The sequence below is a fragment of the Zootoca vivipara genome, chromosome 3 (assembly GCF_963506605.1).
Source record: "Zootoca vivipara chromosome 3, rZooViv1.1, whole genome shotgun sequence".
In the NCBI taxonomy this organism is placed as follows: domain Eukaryota; kingdom Metazoa; phylum Chordata; class Lepidosauria; order Squamata; family Lacertidae; genus Zootoca; species Zootoca vivipara.
The window spans coordinates 55,912,773-55,925,138 of NC_083278.1; the positions used below are offsets into that span (position 1 = coordinate 55,912,773).

The 12,366-nt window shown below is 43.6% G+C and overlaps 1 protein-coding gene across 8 annotated transcripts in view; it reads left to right on the plus strand.

Annotated features, from left to right (window-relative positions):
• Positions 1 to 12,366, plus strand: part of LAMA2 (laminin subunit alpha 2) — a 377,555-nt gene that overhangs the window by 87,757 nt on the left and 277,432 nt on the right. For all 8 annotated transcript variants that reach the window (XM_060272671.1, XM_035109029.2, XM_060272672.1 and 5 more), the window contains exon 2: positions 11,342 to 11,512. In XM_060272671.1, the coding sequence (XP_060128654.1) occupies positions 11,342 to 11,512 (171 nt within the window). The remainder of the gene's footprint in view (positions 1 to 11,341; positions 11,513 to 12,366) is intronic.

A 12,366-nucleotide genomic window follows, 5' to 3' on the forward strand; every position in this document is an offset into this window, starting at 1 on the left:
ATGAAGAACGGAGGAGGAACAACTGATTTGTTAGAGGCTGCCTAGCTAGTTCATTGCTAAACTAGGATTTGACAATTCCTTTGAAACCATAACATTTCACAAGAATTTAATGCAATAACCCAATCCCAGCTTCCCTTCCAAAACTGTTTGTTTGCTTCCTCAATCCCAGTTCGTGCTGAGGATGGAGAGCTCAGAGCAGATGGCTGTCAGAAAAGCAATGACTACATACCATGGCTGAGAATTAGTGCACAGAAAATTATGCATCTTGGTGAACAGTACAGAGATCCTGCCTATAAATGCCAACAGACATCTGGCTTGAAAACACTGTAAAGCCAGTTTAAATATTCTTCTACGCTTACTTTAATATTCATGAATATTAGATTATTACCATGTCGGCTAACACCTCTCTGATTGAAGTTTTACTTTCCTTCCTAGGATTTGAATTTCAAGCATTTATTCTTTTGTCATTTAAAAATCATCCTAGAGTGAGCATAGGTTTGTAATATTTTGTTAATTCAGGGAAGGAAAAGAAAGGAGGAAAGGCATAAAAACATTTGTGGCAGTGAGAGTTGTTAGTTGGCTTCCAAAATTCTACGTTGCTTACTGAAAGGGGTACATTTTCTTAGAATCATGCCATTTTGTTCTTGGGTAAGGAAAACAAAGGTTTCTAAAAAAGAAAACCAAGTATCAAGCCTTTGTTCAGCCAGTCAGTATGATTGCCCAGAGGACTATAGGAAGCTGCCAGTGTGCTTGTTTAGAAACACTAACTGTATGAACTGAGCTGGGTTGGGTGGGGGGAGATTCAGACAGCAATGGACAAAGTCATCAGACTGCTGAAGGCAGTGAGAACTGGGTGCCTGATTGTTTACAGTGGCCAGTGTGAGAAGAGCCAGTGAACAATCTGGTGATGGCAGCTGCAGCTGTTGCTGCTCCTTCTCACCATGACCATCCTGCACTTGTTCAGTCCTTTTCAGCCTAAGATATGAGAACAGGTGAGCAATGGTTAGGAGATTCCAGGGGTCTATGTTAGACTGCCCTCTCCTGCTGGAGTGGGAGTCTCAGAAGTTGCCCTATTATGGTGACCCTTGATAGTGACCTGAGCCTAGACTTTGGGGGAGTTTCCAGTGCCCAGTCGGAGAGCAGGTATTTCCCCTATTTTCATGGTTTCTTGCTCCTGTTTCCCTCATACTAGTCAATGAGAATCATTTTAAAAAAATGGTAAAAGCAGACTCTGACCTCCTCTGAGATCAATGATCTGAAAGCCAGATTAAACAGAAGCCCTATAAATACTAAACAGGTGCTAGAATAATAGAATTATAGAGTTGGAAGATACTCTGAGGAATCCTGCCCACAACCATCCCTTGGGGGCTCGAACTACCAACCTTCTGGTTAGCAGTTAGACACATTGACCTCATATTTAACTGGAAAGCAACAGAGATCTATTTTGTTTATACACATATCATAATGTCTATGATTAACTCACATGGATTTTCAGGGAGGAAACCATACATTATAAGGGTATGCTTTTGACAGAGTGGGGAAAAGTTGCTAGTCTAAAAGAGAGAAAAGTTCTTGGGATTAAAGCAGAAAAGAATAAAATGAAAAGAGCATCCCCTGAAAGAAGTGGCAACACCACAAAAATGCATTAGTTCTCTTTTAAACAAGAAAAGATAACAGAGCTGTTTAACGCTGTAGGAGCAGTTGATCAGAGCAGTAAACATGAACTGAAAGGCGGTGGTATTGGATTTTGTTTGCCTCTGGACAAATAGTTTTTAACATCATATTTTCCAGTCTGCAAGCACTGCTGTGCTTGGACAGTGATTTCTTAAAATGGAACTTATTTTCCAGTTGTATAAAAGTGTTCTTTTACATTGTGGATTGAGTGCATTAAGTTGCTCCCTGTGGTGCACAGCTGGAAATTATCCTTTGCTGCAATGTTTTGTTTTGCTTTGCCCCAGAGTTTTTCTGTGCCTACTCACTGTGTTCCCACACACCAGCATAGTTTAGTACTACAACAGGGAACTTTCTTTCTCTTCTGTTCTCTGCTGCTGCTGTGTGTGTGTGTGTGTGTGTGTGTGTGTGTGTGGATGGATGCTTCTTAGAACATCTGAAAAAGACAGTTGTTGTTTTTTTAAGCTGCCTTTGAGTATTCGATACAAATTTAGTGGCATTTCAAGCTTTCCCCTGCAGACCTGGAAGATGGGGTTGGCAAAGTTAAGCTGAAATTTAAGCAGTGTTTTCCTTTCCTTCTTTGAAGCAGCAAGTGGTGTTTGCAGAGAAAGTAGTTGGACCAAATAGTGCTGCATTAGGGAAAAGTGTAACAATATTAGTCACAAAACAGTGGTGGAGAGAAGTTGAATGCATTTCCATAATCTTTTACAAAATGCATTTTCGATTTGCAGTTTTAAAAACTAGGAATGTTTGTATGTGCATAGGGTTGTCTTTTCTAGGCTTTAACTTTGGCCTGCTGAAATTGTGACCCACCAAGGCCACCAGCCATAGATGACGCAGGATCCTACTCTTTTGCTGCCAGCTTTGATATGCAAATGGGCTCAGGTGTTAAGTGCTGGGTAGGCTAAAATATGTGACTGGTGGTCTGTGTTCAGTTTGGTGGGTCAAAAATTACACTGGCCTGCTTTAAGCACCTTTAATCTTACATGCCTTCAGGAAACAATTGTTAAAGCCATCAGGCCCCATATCACCTGATAGTAGTGGCACTGGCTAGGGATACAATGGATTCTATCTAGGCCTGAGTTTCCCAACTGGTGGTCCGCGGACCCCCAGGGGTCCGCGAGCTATGCCAGAGGGGTCCGCGACTGGGACTTCCAGCGAGGCAAGATGGCGGCCGGCACGCTGGCGCGCAGCTCCGCAACTGGGACTTCTTGTTTCCTGTTTCCTCCGCAGACCGGGAAGGAGCGCGGGGTGAGCTCTCCGGAGAAACCCTGAGCTTGCGAAGGCAAAAAGGAGGCTTGCTAGGGCTCCGCAAACCTCAAAACCCTAGAGTCTTATTGCGTTCAAGCGACTCTCCTGCTCGGAGACCAACTCAGAAACGAGTTGGAGGGAGCAGGATTGAAGTCGCGAACGCCAAGATTCACCGTGCCTTGCAAGCGCTGCCACTGAGCTCCACGGAGAAGCAGAGAAGCACCCCAAAGCCGGGTGTTTCCTGAGGTCGAGGGAGGAAAGAGGTGACTACACAGACGTAAAGAAGAGGAAACCAAACACCACCACCCCCCCCCCCCCCGAGGAAACTAAAGGTACAACCTTAAGGGGATTTACCGGAGGCGGCTAGATAAAATGGCGCTGGAAGCGGAGCGGTAAGAGAGACAGAGTGGGAGTCAAATCAGCTGAGTAGCGGAAACAACGACGGGATTAAAAATACGTTTCGTGGGCTGACAAAGGGGATGATAAAAGTCTAACAACTTCTGCTTCATAAGCATTACCAACTGGAACTTGCGTTTTTCAGACTGAGAGACTGGTGGTTCCCTGTTTCTCCCTTGTGGTTTCCTGCGTCTCCCTGTGCTCCCTGCGTTCGGGAGGAACGGGGGTGCGGCCACCAGGGCAGCCCTGAGCTTTGCTAAGGTAAAGGATAAAAGAGTAAAAAAGTGTAAAAAGGATCTTTCCCAGGAGCTATTTGAAGCCATTCCAAGCCGGATCATATACAATTGGGCCATATATTCATACAAGACTGTTACTGGGAGGCTGTCCCTGGCAACAGAGATAGCACTGAACACTTTGTATCGGTGTAAAACTGTATCCATTTAAGACTGTATCTACTTAAGACTGTGTCCATTTAAGACGGGAAAGGAGAGAGAACAGACCTTGAAAGTAACTGTTAAAGGACACATCGAGTTGAGACGGTTAAATGCGGTGAGCTACTATTGCGTGGAAAGATATAGGAATAATTTAAAACTGTGACTGGGAGAGTAAGATCCAACGGCTACTCTGCCAAGTGTTCTCTACTTAAGTCCTCAGCCATTCCTGCTCTCAATTTTTGCTTCGTTCCTGAATTTAGGGGACCCAGGTGGCATTGTGGTTAAACCACTGAGCCTAGGGCTTGCTGACCAGAAGGTTGGAGGTTCGAATCCCTGTGACGGGGTGAGCTCCCGTTGCTTGGTCCCAGCTCCTGCCAACCTAGCAGTTCGAAAGCACGTCAAAATGCAAGTAGATAAATAGGAACCGCTACAGCGGGAAGGTAAACGGCGTTTCCATGTGCTGCTCTGGTTCGCCAGAAGCGGCTTTGTCATGCTGGCCACATGACCTGGAAGCTATACGCCGGCTCCCTCGGCCAATAATGTGAGATGAGCGCGCAACCCCAGATTTCAGAGTGAAAGTTTCAAGTTTGGAACCTAATATTTCAGAAATAATGAACTCAAAGGACAGATTTAACTCATCTCATTAAGAACTGAAAATTAAAACTAACTGTATACTGATGGAGTACTCTGTTGTAACTGTAAAAAACGTATTAAAAAGACTCTTAATTTGGCTCTCACTTTTTAATTTTAGGATTAGGAATTAATGGGGGTCCTTGTCACAATAGCGGCTCAATAAGGGGTCCTCGAGAAAATTTTGTTGGGAACCCCTGATCTAGGCCATCTCAGGTCCACCCCATTCCCTCATTTCCAGCAGGGATCCAGCCAACATCACTTTGCCACGCCTTCCAGGCAGGAAGGGGAGCTCTGTGCCAACTGATGTCACTGCACAGGCAATGGCCAGCAGAGGCTGATGGAGGCCCACGGGACTAGGCAGAGGGACACCTTCGTCCATTCAACCCCTCCACTCCAGCCTGGCACAAAGGGTATTTGGATTGCCCTGTTAACACCAAATAAGTAAATAAAAGAGGAATTGCTAGTGTTGTGTAGAATTTAAACTTAAAAATAAATATCCATTGGTAATTTGCTTTATTTTTTATTTATATGTATGTTTTTAGGTGTGCGTATTTTTAAGTGGGGAACCAAGCTGCATTTCAAAAATGCCTATATAATATTATGCCTATGTCTTAACTGGGCAGGAGGACTCATTGATATACTTGCAGTTCACCATGACCTACTGGAGAGGTGGTGGAGATGTAGGAAAAGAAGGCCATTCTACCTTCTAAGAAAGCCAAATAAAGAAAAGTAAAATGTGTAGGCTTTCACAAATCCATCTTACCATACTATTTGTTATATGCTAAATTAAATATGCTTTCTTAGTCTAGCTGTGGTTGCAATGACTACAAATTCAATTCAATCTGAATATCAAAGCAGACATAAGGCTGGTACAAAGTAAAAAGAATGTGAGGGAAAGAGAAGAAAGACAAAGTGAGGGTTTTTTTTTGTTTTGTTTTACCTGGCACCATCTTATTTAGAGTATCTTCCAGTTATTCTGTTCCTCTAAGTATGAGGCAAGGTGGAATAGGACTACGTATGCGGAATGCAAATTTTTCCATTGCCAGAAGCATCCAGAAATCGAGGGCTGCCAATCTTTCCTACTGTATCCTACCCAAATTGGCAACATAGTGTAACAATAGTTAGCAGCCAGCTTCTCTGACACACACAAACTTTTGGGTAGTGAATAAAATTCCCTGTTTGATACAAGAGCACAATAATATTTCCATTGCTGACATACTTCCCACTCTCCCTTTGCAACATTCTGATTGTCTAATTTATTCTTAACCACATCCAGGTGGATTTTGCTTAGGAATAAAGCAACGTTTTAATCAGTACTACGCATAGTATTGCCAGAGTGAAATGGTTTTCAGATTGGTTCCAAAACAATTTGTTCCTGGGATGCCTTTTGTTGAGGAAGCTGCTGGTTCAGTTCAGTTTTGTTTATTGGTCAAGCAGACAGGTTTTAAACACTAACAAGTTGTTGGTGGAACAGACTAATGTGTTTTTCATTGGATGGGAAAACAAGGGACCGACAATCAAGCTTATTTACTTCTTGTGTCTTCCTTAAAAGCATATTTACATTTTGCCGACTCAGATGATAAATAAATTGTGGACTATAAATTCCTGGTGGATGGTGTTTTCATTGTGCCTTAGCATTTATTCATTTATTTTGCAGCCATAATTCAATCTAGAGGATATCACAGGCTTATAGGTATTTGGAGAAATATTTCACTCCTGTATTTCAGAGATGCTATTTGGACATGATGTTCCAAAATTACGCAAAGGCAAATGAAATATTCTGATTAGCGCTGAGTGCCCAGCACTAGATCACAAGTGACTGTGAACATACAGAGGTGACCTGTTCAGGAAAGACTGCAGTTCCAACTTCAAAACATTTAACAACAACAAAGCATACATACAAAGAACCAAAGAACACCCACCCCTTACCAACAAAGGGCTTTTATCCTTATCAGCTGTGTAGCAAATGTATTAAAATGCCAGCTCCAAGGCTTGGCAATCCATCAGCAGCAACTGCAGTGTTTGAGTTCATGGTAGGAGAGCTCATTCACCTTCTGGTGCTTTTGTGCTCTGCCTGCCATCTACGCTCATGTATGCCAGCAGGGGGTTGGATATGACAAGGTTCCTTCTCTCCGAAACACTGGGACATTGACAATGTCTCTGTAATAAAACATCTAACAACCGTTGCTTGTGTTCATGCTGATAATGTGTTGTATTATGAGGTCAAATTTTGTTCTCAGTTAATGACATGTTGGCACAGTTGGGAGTGGTATTTTCTTCCAGACAATTTTGATGAACTGTTACAAAAACAGCCACATATAATGTATGTGTGCTTCTGTGAATGGTGCATGTATTCAATACTTTCTTTAAAATTACTGGAATTAACCAAACCAACTATCCAGGGAACATCTTAAGTCCCTGAGTCTAGTGTTTCTATTTATAAAGAGCTGATAAATGCTTCCTCCAGGGCAGAAGTAGTATAGGTGCATTTGTTCAGAGGGTATTTCCCCATGTCTGAAAGGAAAGTAATATTCTTGGTGGGGGGGGCATTTTGATTGGCAACCAATTGTTCCCCTATTTTAGGTTTTATTGTTGCTCACTTCCTAGCAAGCCAGCTATCTCAACATGCTTCAAGCCATAACACAAGCCAGTATATGGTCCTTTAGAAGTTTGCAAAGCACAAAGTACTAATCAAAATGAAATTAAGAAATGGGTTCTTATTTAAAGTTGACATTCTCCTGAGTCACCATTAAATCCAACATGAAATAATGAAAGAATAAATGAGAATAGAAGTGTAACTCTTTAAAAGCTTATTAATACCCTCAATTTAAACATGTCTATGATTTAAAGATCCCTGTCCATTTACAATAGCAGTTGGTAAATAGCAATTAACATAAAGATGTTAAATAAAAAGATGCTTTAAAATGAATTTGAGAGATTTCTTATTGGTGATAGGCAAAATTCCCTATCCAATTCAGAATTAGGATCAGAATTGCAATTTGTTTTGCAAAATATCAACTATAGTCCAGTCCCCCCAGGAAATTTGAACCCCATCTAAAGATGTGGGGGTTGGGGTGGGGGGGCAGAGACAGGAAACTGAAAGAAGAACCCATTTTTCTGATTTCTTCAAGAGTGTTTTTGTGTGTGTGTGCTCCCCCCCAAAAAAAGACCTAGGAGGAAATGCCCCCCCTTCCAGGTTTTGTTCCCTAGGTCCTCATATCTATAATATCATCATGAAATGGAAGCCTTGGCCCCTTCATATTTTCCTGGCAGCAGCAGTGGAAATGTCTCATGGAAGTTACAGCATGCTCAGCAGTGAATTAGACACAAGTGTGCTGGGACATGGATAAAGCAATCCTATAATGCAATTATGCCCAGTTTGGGGATACGTTGCTGTGCTATGCCCACAAAATGGCCACTGCATTTTATATGTGCCCAGTGCAAGGCAGGAGGTAGAAAACCATTGCAAGAAAAAACCCATTGCAAATGTGGCTGTTGTAGTCCCAAAATCCTTGACAGAACTGCCACTGGCCAGCAGTCCCAGCCACCCCATGAACACACATTGGCCAATCTCAGAGCATGGCCATGATGATACTGTTCCCCTCCAACACAACACACACATTATTACTATAATCTATATACCACCCTATACCTTCAGGTCTCAGGGTGGTTCACGGGATAAAATCAGAATATAAAATCACAAAGTACATAAACAAAATAAAAATAACAACTCAATGACCCCCCCCCCACACACATACACATTTTAAAAGGGCATAGGATGTCAATCAACCACAGGCCCGGTTAAAGAGGAACATTTTTGCTTGGTGCCTAAAGGTGTATAATGAAGGCACCAGGCAATACCACAGCTTTCTTCTCAACAATAATGATGACATCCTCATGTCATGTGTGCGATGTTGATGCCCCATCACCCTTACAAGCTGGCACCTCTGTTGGAAGAGGAGTCATCTGGCAGTGACAAGACATTCTCATGGGGCCAGTACCATCTACTCCACTCCTCGATAGGCCAACCATGCTGGGCAGCATCCTAGACCCTTGAATGGCTGAAATATTTGCCAGGGGCAATGATCATTTAGGGAGGTGGTTGGTTTTAAACAGCTGACTGGGAAAGTGTGATGCACTCTCCATGAGTTGCTCTTCCATTCTTGATTCCAGATTCCAAACACCTCTCCCCTCCTCCAGATTATAACAAAAACAATAAGGGCACCATTAGATGCATCTGCATATAATATCTAGTTTGTCCCTAAAAGGCCAGGGTGTCCTCATGGGGAAAATAAAATAATGCATTTCATGTGGGTTTTGTGAGAGTGTGTGAGAGAGGATTAAGAGTAAGAGACATAAAGTACGCATAGCTGTGTGTCTGTGTGCATCTGTTTCCTCCCTGACATTTTTTCCCACCACCTCCTTTTATATTCTTTCAATATATTTTTCCAACATCCCATACTGTAAATTCTTGCCGGCCTCACTATATTATGAGCTTATGTGATGTTCCCATTAGCTGAAACTATATGTGGTGCACTTTAAAGCAGGCTGCTGGTCTTCCTGCTATGCCTAGATTGCTGGCTTTTATATTATTCATGATGCAGAGCCTGAGGTTTTAAGTAAACCTGGAGGTGCTATAGCTTCTGACTACTCATTTGCTCTTTCAGTACTCAGTCTTGACTCTGTAACTTCCCTGCATAGAGTCATAAATATATCTTAGTGGAGGGTTTTTTTTGTGGGGAGGGAGCTACAAATTATATATACACTTTAAAACACACTAAAGCAGGGGTGTGTAATCTGCAAAAACCCTGGTGAGGTGCAAATTCAATAAAGTCCTGGCTATTGATTGACTGGTTGTACAAATTGGACAAGTTAGCAGCTAATTGGGTGCCTTGCTTAGGCAATATGTTGAACATGGCTTTTAAAAGGAGCATTGGAGTCACTAACTTAGAATGTCAGAGGATAACTGTACCATGACCGAAAAGGTCAGTAATTAAATGGCACACAGGTTAATTGCGGGGACAGACAAGAGAACTGAGATGGGAGATCAAAATGCATTAATTTAGCAAGGGGAAAGAGGAGAAAAGCTTTGAAAATCTGTTACACATTCAAGCCCATCCTTGGCAATTTTAGCTGAGATTAGGTTTTGTGCTCATTAAAGTCTGGAGCTAGATTCAGGGAATACAGCCAAACATGGGGGTGGCAAACATTAGATCCAGCATAGCTCTCAGACACAAACCCACAGTGTTGATGTCTTAAGCTTTTCATATCCTCAGCCCACATGATCTTTCTTTTGTGGGAAATCTTAATATTTGATCCAACTTACTACTTAATATTTTGGGATTTCCTCCTCCTTCTCCTTGCTACACAACACACACAATGGTTCTGCTTTTAATTGGAGATGTGATATCCTTCATAGGCTGAAGCACCTGTTGGGTTTTGTTGCATTACATTAAAAAAAAACCAACCCTCTGTTAAATAGGTAAAATAAATGTGGATATATTGAAAAGGTAACAACTGATTAATACAAAAATATTGGGGGCACAGAAGATGGGGAAGAAAATAACATTTTCTTTAACATCTATGGATCGGCATTAATGAAACTGCTTGACTGCACTACTAATTTTCTATTGTGTGTGTGTGTGTGTGTGTGTGTGTGTGTGTGGCCTGTGTCACATTGCTGAAGCTCGGCAGGTTTGGGAACCTTCTGCAAACTGATATAAGTTCCATGATGGGAGAAAGGTGGAATATAAATGAAATAAATACAATAAAAAGCATGATCTTAGCGTCAGAAATCACTACAGCAGTTTAGGATCTACAGCCTATGTTACCAAATTCTTCTTCTACTACTACTACATGCATCTTAATTCCTGCACCAATGTGAATGATAGAAATACTAGTATCTTGAAACCCATTAAATTAACGGGTGCTAGAACATGCAATTTCCCCCCCCCGCCCATTCCCCCTCTCTCCCCCTCCCTTCTTTTCTCCACCCACACGCGCCGGGACTCTCCTGGGCTGCCACCGGTGCTGCTCCTCCGTCGCTGCTCCACCTCCTCCTCCTCCACTGCCGCGGTCCATGCCTAGGCAGGGGAGGGGGGAAGGTAAGGGCGGCCAGGGCCCTCTTTCCTTCCTGCCCTCCCCCTGGGCTCGAGCCTGCTTTTGCGAAGGGTTAGCAGGGAAGAATGAGCAGCATCCCTCCGCTGCCACCGGCTTCTTGCTGAACGCGGTGGAGGCGCAGGGTAGCGGAGGAGATGCTTCACGAAGCAGGGAAAGAGGGGCGGGCGGCGGGCGGCTGCCACCAGCCCCCCTCCCTGCTCCCTGTCAAACATCTCCTCCCCCCCTGGCTGCTCTTCCTCCCCCCCCATGCGCTGCCCCCGCTTCTGTCTGCCTCTGACCCTGCACCGCAAGGGAAACGGTAGGCAGAGGGGTGGGGGGGAGAGAGCGTGCGCGTGTGTGCGATGCCCGCTTGCTGCTGGTCGTCGGGGGGGAGTGTAGGAAAGAAAAGGGGGGAAAGCAGCCTCCTTCTCCTTGCCTTTCCCAACCCACCCAGAGCTGAGCCCACCTCACGCCGGGTGGGGGGAGGGGTTGGGATGTGGTGATGGGGTGGGGGGTGGGGAACGGCGGCAGAGGGGACACGAACCCCCCGGCGGTGGTGGGGAACACGCGCTCATGTCTCAATCCCTCACGGTCCCTTTCCCTCTTCCCCTCGCGCCATTAGTCGGGAGGCGAGGCGCGGAACAGCGGTTTGGAGGAGAAGCCGTTGAGGGAGAGAGAACCACATTCCGCCCCCCGGCTCTGTGTGTGTCCAGTCTCTGCGTCCAATCCCTGTGTCCGTGGGGCACATGCGCAGTAGTGTGGACACAGGGAATACTGGACGCAGAGACACTTGCACTTTATTATATAGGATTCTGTTTTATTACTGCGCCATGACAAATGTTCTTTTTTTCTTTCAGGTTTGTTTCCAGCAGTTCTGAACTTGGCTTCTAATGCTCTCATCACCACAAATGCTACCTGTGGGGAAACAGGGCCTGAAATGTACTGCAAGTTGGTTGAACATGTGCCTGACCAACCTGCAAGAAACCTTCAGTGTCGGCTCTGTGACCTGCGCAGTAGGATTCCCAATCGTACGTGTGTAATTTTTCTTTCATGATGTGTGTCCATCTAGCCATCCTGTCTAGCATCACTGTTAATAATAATGCTTGGTTAAAATATTGCACCTTCATAGCCCTGGTTATTGAATGTGCTGATTCATGCACACTGGGTCGGGTTTTGGACATGGGAAGAAAATCCACCAATGGAAGCATCTCCAGTCTTTTAAGCCTCTGTTAAGAAGTGTGTACTTCTGCAACCCAGTCTCTGTTTTTAGTCTGCAGTGTAGCCAGCCTTTAAAATACACGGGCTTTCAATACAATCTCATCACATTTTAAGGTTTGCAAAATGTTCATTTGCCAGAATGAACTGTTTTATTTACCCAGAGATGGCCCTTTAATAAGAATGCCATGTAATGTAACCAGACTTTAAATGGTCCCCTTGGAATTTGTGAATCTGGTGTACCTCCCCTTAATTACTGTAGAAGGAAATGAACACACACTCCCCAGTTAATCATGTGTGAGCACAAATTAAAGACCACACTTTGATGGGTTGCCTGTGTGAGCTATCTCCCCTGTCATTCATCATTGAGGTTGGTCCTTAAGCCTGCAGTTCTACCCCATTTTTCCTGGTGGTGTATAGTATATTTTATCTCTCCCCTTTTAAAATTGGGAATACATTCCAGCAATTAATCAGTGGTTTTAAATTAATTAAGATTAAATTTCCGTAATGGGATTACAGTTAATTGTATATTCATCTCTCATTCCTCCTTTTCATGACTAACCCTTATATCAATTTGACTTGAGGAGGCTGATAGCAAAATTTCCAATTAGACAACTTCTATCACTATCACCTCAGAGACCTGGGTTTGATTTACAGTTGATTTCTT